General features: G+C 41.6%; 1 protein-coding gene across 3 annotated transcripts in view; it reads left to right on the top strand.

Moving 5' to 3' along the window:
* The first annotated feature begins 614 nt into the window (after window positions 1-614).
* Window positions 615-12405, top strand: part of LOC124131421 (galactocerebrosidase-like) — a 35750-nt gene continuing 23959 nt past the window's right edge. For 2 of the 3 annotated variants that reach the window (XM_046494699.2, XM_048397010.1), the window contains exons 1-6: window positions 615-819; window positions 7631-7699; window positions 8345-8408; window positions 8928-9016; window positions 10306-10470; window positions 11910-11948. In XM_046494699.2, the coding sequence (XP_046350655.2) occupies window positions 682-819; window positions 7631-7699; window positions 8345-8408; window positions 8928-9016; window positions 10306-10470; window positions 11910-11948 (564 nt within the window). In that variant the 5' untranslated portion in view covers window positions 615-681. Of the gene's footprint in view, window positions 820-6684; window positions 7249-7630; window positions 7700-8344; window positions 8409-8927; window positions 9017-10305; window positions 10471-11909; window positions 11949-12405 lie in introns of those variants that run through there. The other variant, XM_046494701.2, reaches the window with a different exon arrangement.

Raw genomic sequence — 12405 nt, 5'->3', positions numbered from 1 at the left:
TTAAAGTCTAGGGTTTATATAATCTGGTCCGCTTGATTTATTGCATAGTAGTGTCTATGTGAGATCACTTATTTCTGATTCAGCAACAGTAACCCTCCGAGAGAGGGGGATCACAACGTTGACTGAAATCCGGAAGCGGCTGATTACCGTCATCAACATCACAAATAGAAACGAAGTAAGTATTGCGTACATCGATCAGCCTTTTCGATGTCAGTAAATGCTGTAGGTTTATTAGGGTCGGTACAGAGAGGGGGCAAACATGTTGGTGAATTAGCATTTTTTATGATAAATCTCAATAATTTCCAGTAGATGGAACTGTTTGAATTAAAATGTGTTTCCAACAAGCCGTTAATGTTACTATACTATTTTTCTTTGGCTATGTTTTCCATTTCAGTAAAAAATATTCTTTGCCTTTTGTAATTGACAAGACGTGAATCACATAAAATAAAATATTATACAAATAATGCCTCCTCATTCTGACAGATTAGGTTGAATTAACCTAATGCGTTCTCGACCTACAGTTTGGGCGAGACATCCTATCGGAAGTATTATGTTTTCTCCGAACTATTTTTCCGGAAACTTACCCACGCGCCCGAACACTGTCGTACCTGTCGCCAGTCAGTCAACAGAGCGGATCGACTGGTATCACACGAGAAGCGCTGGAGATCGAACTGTTCCGAGATGAAGCTACTGGCTGTGCTGTGTTACATCTATTTCACCTTGAAGCGTGAAACAGTTGCATCGTCCGTATATAACATAGATGATTCTGTGGGATTAGGGAAACGGTTTGACGGCATTGGAGGTCTCAGTGGGGGGTCGGTAAGTGACACTTCGATCTTTCGGGGGCAGGCTAAAACGGCACCTCAGCAATCCCGCATAACCACAAAGGGGCGTCTCAAAAGTTTTGTATCACTTTTCTTGTGAAATTGTTTAACTGATAACGTACCTATATAGATCTATGTTGTTCCAAAGACGTATATGACTTTGGTTGTTCTTGGTGTTTTTAAATTGCAAAAAGTAATATTGAATTATTATACATACGAGACATCAAATCATATATATATGGAGTTCACGCAGGTAGGAAAACACCCGCGGGAGCTGAATATATTTATCATGATCTGTTTGTCATCGTCAAGTGCTCATCTCTTCTGAAACAGGATGAGGTTAAAACGGCACTCTGCTAAAACCGCATAATATTTGTCAGGCGAAAACAAAACCATGTGGACAAGTATTCATGGGCAAACTTTTCAAGTCTCGTCTGTTTTCGATTCAGAAAGTAAAAATGGCTTTTGGTGATATTTAATGTATTCCTGACATTATGTATATACTGGGTTTAAGTCAATATGCAATACTTTAGTGGACTTCAGAAACAACATTGAATATATGTTTAAAGGGATACAACACTCCAAGTTTGAAAGTATTGAGATATGGATCTTTGTGGATTCTGAATTTGCACATTATGGACTATACTTTCGAGGGGCGGTGAGGTATAGTAGCCTAGTGTTTAAAGCTTGGTTGAAGACCAGGGTCTGATTCCTCACATGGGCACAGTATGTGAAGCCCATTTCTTGTGTCCCCTGACGTGATATTGCTGGAATATTGCTAAAAGCCATGTAAAACCATACTCACTCACTCACTATAATTTCGACTGGTTTGATATGTGTTCGCCGGGCTATTTGAAGCGACACCTATCAGAGTATCGAAGAATGAGAAGCCTTACATCATAACAAAGATTGACAATAAGGAGCTGCAAACTGACATGTGTTTAGTTGTTCATAATTGCATGTACGACTTAAAAGGGTGAAGCTATCGGTCTAGATCATGTTCTGAACAATAAAAAACTACACAGTATCCCCTCAGAGAATTCAGGTAAATGAAAAGATGATGATAAACTTGATAAATAAAAATGTGAAATTCAGGTAAATTATCACTAAGCATGACGAAATTGGTTTGATTTGTATGTTCTGTTCTGCTACAGAGTTAGGCATTGTTTTAAATGCAGAAATAAAGATTATCGTGTGTATGTCCTTGTAAACTAAGATGGAAATAGCATTCAGGACGTTTTCCACATGCACAATGAACATTTTATACTAATCTCCCTGTGATTCAGTTAAAAAATACACAATATATATAACTCTAAAGAATTTTGTTGCAATGATCAGATGAACAGTACCTGAACTTATAATTTTTAAACTTATCCTATCTCATACCATGAAGTGGAAAATGTGCTGATACAAAGGTTTCCAGCTTCTAACAAAACAATTCGCCCAAACACCCCTTGCATCACCATGGTCACCTCCCAACAATCTGGGTCACACACACTCTGTATGCTTGTTGACCTATACATGTGAGCCACGTGATTTCCCCAGCCAACTCATTCTCTTTCTAATTGCCAGGGTGTGGTGATGTGCTATACAAATTAATCCTTATTTTTTTACCTGAGGATATTTTTCAACCCCTTCAGTGTTTTTCTCTCGCAGTCTAATTATGGACGATCAAGCAGTGCGATGTCCTACTTGCTTGACATGCAGGAGAGTATTTTAACCCTTGGATCCCTGATTGTCCGGACGTTGCAGCGCTTCTTCCAATTGTGGTCAATGTAGGGATTTACCTAAAGAATCCTTCAGCCTCTATTTGCACTAATACCGGGGTAGAATAGGTCTTCAGCAACCCATGCTTGCCGTAAGAAGCGACTATGCTTGTCGTAAAAAGGCGACTAACGGGATCGGGTGGTCAGACTCGCTGAATTGGTTGAAGCATGTCATTGTATCCGAATTAAGTGGATCGATGCTCATGGTGTCAATCACTGGATTGTCTGGTCCAGACTCGATTATATACAGACCGCCGTCATAAAGCTGGAATATTGCTGAGTGCAGCATTAAACAAGAAACAAACAAACAAATGCCGGCATAGAGAACAGGATTGCTACGCTAGATAGCCTGAAAAAATCTTAAGAGTCGAAGAAAACGCTGTCTGAAAGGATAAAATAAGCGGCAAAATTGTCCACAACATAGAAACAGCACTGCCTCATGCCCTCCAATCGTGGTATTCTTGGTTAGCTAGCTCTCTGACTGACAATATCTTGCCTGCACTGCAAACTTTCTCCGAGCACTTCGATGAACCTACCTTCGGGGACGGACGCTCGGAAAATGCTCACAACTGTTTTGGATCCTGCCAACCCTACGACTACTACTTCAGCCTCGGACATTTTGCCTTCGATGAACCCTTTGGATGTTCAAAATACTTCTCCACTTTCCACTTCAATGATAGATAACTCGAAGTTACTCTCGGCAGAGGGAACTTCCAATGGCTTCGGCAGATCCCTTGACAGTTAGAGACAGTTATGGGAGATCTTCTTTAGATCGCTCATCTATTCCGTTTTTTCTTCGACTTCAGTCTTCCAATGACACTGCCCCGATCAGGTTCGATCGACAAGACGGCCATAGGCGGGGAAACTACCCTCTGCAGTTTGTGTTTCAGACTAATAACATTTTTCGTCAGAGGATCGGTGAACCAAAGAATCGCAATTCATCCTCAGACCAACTCACCTCTAAGGTGTGTCAAACGTCTAAAGATCAGCGACCGTCTCTGGATCACCATGCTTCAAGCACTCAGCCTTCCAGTACTTAAACCACTTAAAATAAGGATCAGCGAACCTCTCAGGATTGGCGAACCTCGAAAGATAAGCAAACATCTAGAAAGCAATGCACTTCACTGGAGTGGCATGCTTCATCAGACCATATGTCTCCCAAGGTTGGTTGATGGTTGAGCCTCTAGCGTATGTTCCTCTCATCGGGGGGGGGGGGGGGGGGGGGGGGGGCACAGGTGGCCCAAGTGCAAAGTTGCGTCCCTTGGGCAGGCCAGAAACCTATAATTGTGGGTTCGAATCCCAGTTCACCCCAATTATGTTTCTAGGTTTGTCAGCACCATACCCGTGTCCATGGGTTTCACCGAAGTGGAAAACGTCAGAGACCTGCATCACTTCGGGCTTTCCTGCCACATTAAGCTGACACGCCATGATATGACTGGAAGCACTCACTCACTCACTTCCTCTCATCGTCGCTCACGCAGAGACTCTTAAGAATCATCACATGATTTGGAGGCTGGACATTATAAAGACTCATTAGGCCGACGGTCTCAAATGTCTCCTTCATCTTCAAGTCATCCGGACTCTCACCTACAGGATCGGTCACATTGTAACAACTACCATCACCAGCGCTGTGAACTATCTTTGAACCCGACCTCGTCTCCTGCTTACGCTCACATGACTCATGATTGGGATCACTACCCTCAGTCCATGGAAATTCTCTCACGCTACCGCACACCCAGACTACCACACTTGATTGACCTTCTCACACAGAGACAACCCTCGCTGCTCTGCTACTGTCAGCAGATATCTATCCCCTCTCAATGCACCAGGTTTTTTACTCTTTCCGTCAATTACAAGATGGGTTACAGTCTCCTCCTTTCATACCGAGGGAAACAGGCTCTCCTGGCATCACTACCTCTGCTCCTGAATTGGATGGAGATATCTCCACTTTGGCACCGAAGCGTCCTTTCACTTGTTCTTCGGTAGATGACAGAGAGGTAGTTCATCTTGACACTACCATTCATCGTACGTTGCCTTTAGCATCTACCACCCTTTCTACGTTTGAAACCTTTCACTCGGTAATCTTCACCAGAGGAGGCTTGAATTCGTAGGGCATTTGACCTAATTCACGACAGATGTCGGGCATCTTAGATCTCTTGGCTCACTATGCAGGATCCATCACTACTTTGCGATGTCACGGGATCCTCCAACACTGCTCCTAGGATGAGCCATTTAAGAACCGACTCTACCAATTACCGTGGTGCACATCCTCATTGTTCACAGGACCTATTCAAGACATAGCTCAGGACGTTCAATGGGATTCCTTCCGGAGACAGTTGATGTTTTGTGTCTTCAAGGGAACCAACTGGAGGAAGAAAGGAACGGAAGCGACCTTCTTTCGTACCCAACCAACCGGACCTTCGTAAAGTCATTAGCTCAAGGTCCAGCTCCTTTTGTGGCTGTCAAGGGCAACACAGAGGAAGGTCAGCTGCATGTACTGTTTCCTTTTCCAGGTCAAAAGGTGGCGACTCTCTCAAGAAGGGAGACTCTCTTCTGCCCCCAGCCATTCCAATAGTTCCATTACCTGTCGGCGGAATATTGAGCAGCCGTCTCGCCAGTATCAGGTCAAACAACTTGCCATTCTCACCAACACTCTAGAAAAGCTACTCACAAATAACGCTAGAATGCCTTGGTATGGCTCTGACCAGTTGTACCTAGAAGTTCAATTCTTCGTCGTGGCAAATTCATGATCATGATTTCCTTCGGGTCTTTTTTCTTTGCTGCCATTACCAATGAAAGGTGTTTCCATTTGGAATTTCTTTCGGCCCCGTGGCTATTTACCTGCCTCACTAAGCCCCTCTCCAGATTTGACCCTTGAAGATCCGGGGTAGAATAGGTCTTCAGCAACCCATGCTTGCTGTAATAGGCGACTCTGCTTGTCGTAGGAGGCGACTAATGGGATCGGGTGGTCAGGCTTGCTGACTTGGTTGATGCATGTCATCGATCCCAATTGCGTGGATCAATTGCTCATGATATCAATCACAGATCCAAATTTCTGAAAAATAAACTGTTGCATATTGAAACTGGAGACTAGCTATCCCGCATAGCCAGCAATAGTACAAGACTATTTCACTGACTGGGTCAGTGGTTCAATCCCAAAAGATGTTAAAAGATGGTACTTGTTATTGCCCTGTCTGGTACTCGGCATTAAGGGGATAGAACAAGGACAGGTTAGCTTGAAGTTAGTGTAATGTGTCTGAGTCGGGGTATCCATTTTAAACTGCAGTATGGTTTCTCAATGAGACAGCACTATAATTACAGCATTAGTCCAGACTGGTACAAGCCGATACACACACACATGCTAGACTCACATTTTGTCCCAGAAATAAAGTTATATATATATATTCCAAATAGAGCCTAGAACAAAGTTGATGCAATCTGGACTTGTTACATCATTCTAGACCTAACTTGGATTCAATTTCTTAATTTATTCTCTTGGGTCTGGGCGACAGACTAACACACATGCATACACATCACTTATATATAAGTGCAATGATATTGAACACGACATTACACCCGATATTTTCACCTCATCTTACGGCAAAATATGTCCAAAACAGAAAATGTTGGAAACTAAGTCAACTGTTCACACACTCATCCCCAAATAACAATGAATACTGGATCAAATGGATATATCATTCCACATTGTTTTCATTTAGATGTTATTGATAGATTTGGTCTTCTGGACATGCTCAATCCGGCACACTTTCAATAATGATTGCAGTAAAACAAAATATGCATGAACATAGATGGCTTATACAAAAAATTACTTTTGGTGCTAAAAAACACATGCAAATGATAGGGTTTTCTATGTTTTTCTCACAACTATCAATGTTATTGTGGAAAGGAGATGTAAATATGAAATGTCAATGCAAGAGAATAACCAGTCTTGATTATCCGCAAAAAAAAAGAATTAATTTGGCATAAAGGACAAAATTGCTGAAAATTATATGAATGGATTTCTGAAAATAAGTGATAAAAGAATGTGACCAGATGTTTGCAAAAAGGGTAAGCATGTCCTGAAAGTAAGAGATTAAATTTCTGGTACCATATCCATCAATAAGCAATGTTTACTTATAAAGAAACAGTTTTATGAAAATGACATGACTTCACTGCTTATGAGCTTGAAAATAGGTAACAATGGTAACAAGGGGATAGTATTATATGCACAAACTAGGGAAAATAAGCAATAATTTACCATTAGCCATGTACTTAAACCACACACACAAAATTCACCGATTTGGAGCCATGTAAACACTCACTTCATTCTTCTCCTGGAAGCGCAGGAATTTGGACCTTGATACGTCTCCAGCCCATGGACATGTTGTTGAGTCTGTTCTCATCAAGCTTAGCCATTACAAGAGATAATAATTTATTATTGGTAAAAACATGTGAAATGATGCCTTTTTAAAGATTTGTTTTACAAAACTGGTGGATTTTATGTGAATCTATGATGCATTTTGTGTTCCTGTGTTGTAAGAAACTGTTGCTCGAGAACCGGTAACCTTTCAACCGCTGTCACTGTCAAACTTTGTTGCTTATTTGGAATTACAACACTGACATCTCCTTTCAAGTTCATGAAACCTGTGAAGATCCGGGTAAGAATAGGTCTTCAGCAACCCATGCTTGCTGTAAAAGGCGACTATGCTTGTCGTAATAGGGATCAGGTGGTCAGACTCGTTGACTTGGTTGATGCATGTCATCATATCCCGATTGCGTGGATCGATGCTCATGATGTCAATCACTGGATTGTCTTGTCCAGGCTCAATTATTTACAGACTGATCATATAGCTGGAATATTGCTGAATGTGGCGTTAAACATGTTAAACAGCAAACAATTAATTTATATGTTCATGGTGTACAGGAATTGATGCTGATAACATGTTGAAGATTTTGGTTCATTATTTGGTTGAATGTTTCAGGAAGTGAATGTGATGTGGTATGACCAGCTCCAGTGTCATGTTGTGCTTCATGTTTCAGGCTACTTCCAAACTGCTGAAAGCTTATCCAGACAAACAGAGGAATCAGGTTTTAGACATTCTGTTTAAGGTACAAGTTTGTGCTATGTTGTATACAACTGATTTTATAGTTCAAGCTTTACTGATAAATAGGATAAATGTTACGGCTTCAAAGGGTCCAAATTCGTGGGCTAGAGTACCTGAGGGGTATCTGATAATTCAGCAGACAAGTATTTGTTGATGATTATCATTCCAACATGTATCTTCATTTAAGTGTAACCAGACCTACCTGCTAATGATATGGCTACAACAGTGCATGATTTGTATTCTATTTCATCCAGTTAACAAGTACGTTTTCAATATTATCAACATCACACAACACTCACTCAGTTCGAAACTGCAAATAAAACACACAGTATTTAAATTAATGTTACTTAATGCAAACAATCCCTGATCAAATGGGCTAGATTTGCTAACATACTAATCATGATGTTAGAAATTATATTCGTTCACAAATACAGTTACCCCACCATTTCAACACTTGGGTGAGGTAAGCCTGTTATTTGTATATTTTCACATATATTCAGAGAGTCAGTCATTGAAGCAGGTTACACTGTAGGCGTGATGACACTTTGATGGGGTGCAGATCTTTCCAAACCCTTGCTCACCATGATGCCCTATGTATTTGAATCCATCCTGCTGTAGACGTTGCCATGGTTATAACTTGTTTTTCCAGCCCAACTTTGCAGCCTCACTCCAGATTCTGAAAGTAGAGATTGGAGGGGACTCTGAAAGTTCTGGTTGGTGAACTGTGACACTGTGCATGTCTTGGTTCCTATGTGTCAGTGTTAACATTGAAAGCTACAGAGAATCTCACCAAACTGATTTATATATATCATTGCACATAATTTATAGTAACAAAATCTTAGGCAATTTGTAATCAGATATGAACATTATTTTATTTGGCATGGAATGACAGATTAACTATAGATAGGAAAGAATAAGGTGTTCTTTAGTGACCAACCACTTCATAATCTGGGAGGGGCGGTCTGGGATTTTGTATTGATATTTCTTTCATTAAACTCTGAGCCCAAATATTTGGTAAAAATACAATGTAATTTGTGTGGCAGACAATTTTTTCTTACCAGCAATTTCAAGCATTTTTTCAAAATATTTCGGCAACAATATATCTTTTTATATAAAATCCCAGGGTAACCCCCATAAATGGTTGGCACTTAATTTCGTTTGAGTAGTATATATTCGGCCGAGGGAGGCAGTGCCAGAGGTCAGCAATGCTCTCACTGTAGTGACTTTTGTAGATGCAACGGAGGCCTCGCACATGCACAACAGCTGGGATGAGGACTACAACAGAGGATACGAGTGGTGGATGATGGCAGAGGCTAAGAAGGTACACAGAATCAAAGCTGAGTCTAGATCTTCAGATGACCCACGTCCTTGACCACTGAAAAACAACAAATGGCCCTCTAATTCTGAATAATAAAGTCCTCGAACACTCTACTTCTGAAACCTGGCCTGTCGCTCTGAAGTGTTCAATGTTCGCTCTGAAGCCCTGTTAGTCTGGTCACCTGTTGTCCTTGGCAGAAATTTATCTAAGTGCCATTTGGAGGCAAATTGGGATACTGTTTTATTATTTTATTCAAACTTGTAATATTTAAGAAAAGGTCATATACTACATCTCAGTAGCATGCATCGGTGAGGTATTGTTCAGTAGCTAGATATGCAAGGTAGCAATAATTAGGCTTTTTATATAACCAACATTTCTTAAATTCCATACAGACAGATAGTTTGATTTGACTTGGTTAATCAGAGGTTTCAAATATCTATATATACATATGCCTCTGATTAAAATATCTTATTTGATCGCCACAATGAATTTGTACACATCCCATTACTTTCTATGTTATATCAGTGTAACAAAACAATTTTATATGATTAATAATATTGGTATGGAGATGGGAGTAATCAGGCATCATTTCTATTTATCTATGGAGAAACTCAAAGTTATATGTAGCACTCGTCCAGTGTGCATCCTTTCCTTTCGTCATACAGGGAAGTGCATTGATGTGCATCCTTTGAGGTTACACACAACCAAATGTTTTCCCATAGACTTCTATAGTAACGTTATAAAAAGTTTTAAAATAACTAAGCATTCAACAGCTATTACCTGTACCTGTACAGTTTGGCCTTAGAGCAGCAATAAAAACATAAAAATGACTAGCTTAGCCAGCTCCTTTTCCGAGTACAGGAAGCTAAACACACCACCCCCAGTTTTGCACCAAATGTCACCAACTTGAAAATAGCTGTGGTCACATTCAGCATAAGTCATCATGTTGAAAAAGACAGTATTAAATATAGAAAAACATGCTCAGTTTTAATAACTGGATGGATGTACATTTGAAAGACATAAAAATCTTACAGAATATCCTCCAATCACAGCCTGCAGATATCTCTCGATCTGCACTGAAGGATCCCTACGAAAACCGCACTGTCCAAACTGGTTCTGATTTGGGGTAGTAGAACCTTGACTGTCTATAATTGATCAAGTACAGTTACCCCTGACACAAGTGTGAATGGCTGACCTACAACCTGTATTATTTGGATTTAGATGGAGAATACTTGAAGTGATTCCTAATTATGTTATTAATATATATTCTGATTTTGAGGTTGTTGTTTCAGAGAAATCCCAGCATCAAGCTGTATGGTCTGCCCTGGAACTTCCCGGGCTGGATCGGCAATGGCACACAAAACCCTTACAACAACGTGGATGTCCTGGCCACATACATCAGGAAGTGGATTCAGGGAGCGCGGGACGTCCACAACCTGACAATAGATTACATCGGGGTATGGAGCCACTAGGGAGTCTGGGATATCCACAACCCGACCATACATCGAGTACTGGGATATCAATGTCCAACTATGGACTACACGGGGTACTGGGGCGCTATGGAGTCTGGGATATTAATGTCCAACTGTGGACTACACGGGGTACTGGGGCACTGGGGAGTCTGGGATATTAATGTCCAACTGTGGACTACACGGGGTACTGGGGCACTATGGAGTTGGGATATTAATGTCCAACTGTGGACTACACGGGGTACTGGGGCACTGGGGAGTCTGGGATATTAATGTCCAACTGTGGACTACACGGGGTACTGGGGCACTGGGGAGTCAGGGATATCAGTGTCCAACTGTGGACTACACGGGGTACTGGGGCACTGGGGAGTCTGGGATATCAGTGTCCAACTGTGGAGTTCATCTTAGTACTTGGGAGTCTGGGATATTAATGTCCAACTGTGGACTACACGGGGTACTGGGGCACTGGGGAGTCTGGGATATCAATGTCCAACTACGGACTACACGGGGTACTGGGGCACTGGGGAGTCTGGGATATCAGTGTCCAACTGTGGAGTTCATCTTAGTACTTGGGAGTCTGGGATATTAATGTCCAACTGTGGACTACACGGGGTACTGGGGCACTATGGAGTCTGGGATATTAATGTCCAACTGTGGACTACACGGGGTACTGGGGCACTGGGGAGTCTGGGATATCAGTGTCCAACTGTGGAGTTCATCTTAGTACTTGGGAGTCTGGGATATTAATGTCCAACTGTGGACTACTTGGGGTACTGGGGCACTATGGAGTCTGGGATATTAATGTCCAACTGTGGACTACACGGGGTACTGGGGCACTGTGGAGTCTGGGATATCAGTGTCCAACTGTGGAGTTCATCTTAGTACTTGGGAGTCTGGGATATTAATGTCCAACTGTGGACTACACGGGGTACTGGGGCACTATGGAGTCTGGGATATTAATGTCCAACTGTGGACTACATCGGTGTACTGGGGCACTTGGGAGTCTGGGATATCAGCGTCAAACTGTGGACTACAAGGGGTCCTGGGGCACTATTGAGTCTGGGATATCAGTGTCCAACTGTGGAGTACATTGTAGTACTTGGGAGTCTGGGATATCAATGTCCAACTGTGGACTACACGGGGTACTGGGGCACTATGGAGTCTGGGATATCAGTGTCCAACTGTGGACTACATCGGTGTACTGGGGCACTATGGAGTCTGGGATATCAGTGTCCAACTGTGGACTACATCGGGGTACTGGGGCATTTGGAGCCATGTGAATAATGATTATGGAATTCAAGTGTATTAATTTGATTTAAAAATTTTATTGTGAAAAATCAAATGGATAAGGCACAGATCACACACTTACGATGTAAAATTTACTGATTGTATCTTCACTGCATGAATCCTTACACACTTTGTTGCAGATATGGAATGAACGGGCTTGTAATACCACTTACATAAAGGTCAGTGTCACATCACGCTATTGTCCTTGCAGTTCATTTTGAGCCAGGAATATCTGGCCATTCTGAATATGCGTTTTACGACTAACACAACCAGAAATTATATATTAACCATAACAGGTGTTCCTGTTTGTATGTGTGTCAGAGATCAGATGTTCTTCTTCGTATATGTCAGAGATCAGATGTTCCTGTCTGTTTGTGTGTCAAGAGATCAGATGTTCCTGTACGTATGTGTGTCAGAGATAAGATGTTCCTGTACGTATGTGTGTCAGAGATTAGATGTTCTTGTCCATATGTGTGTCAGAGATTAGAAGTTCCTGTCCGTATGTGTGTCAGAGATAAGATGTTCCTGTACGTATGTGTGTCAGAGATTAGATGTTCCTGTACGTATGTGTGTCAGAGATAAGATGTTCCTGTCCGTATGTGTGTCAGAGATCAGATGTTCCTGTACGTATGTGTG

Source organism: Haliotis rufescens, unplaced genomic scaffold (genome assembly GCF_023055435.1).
Source record: "Haliotis rufescens isolate VD_foot unplaced genomic scaffold, xgHalRufe1.0.p SCAF_1, whole genome shotgun sequence".
Classification (NCBI taxonomy): Eukaryota; Metazoa; Mollusca; class Gastropoda; order Lepetellida; family Haliotidae; genus Haliotis; species Haliotis rufescens.
The sequence above is the reverse complement of the archived record's forward strand: the minus strand, read 5'-3'. Positions and strand labels throughout refer to the sequence as shown.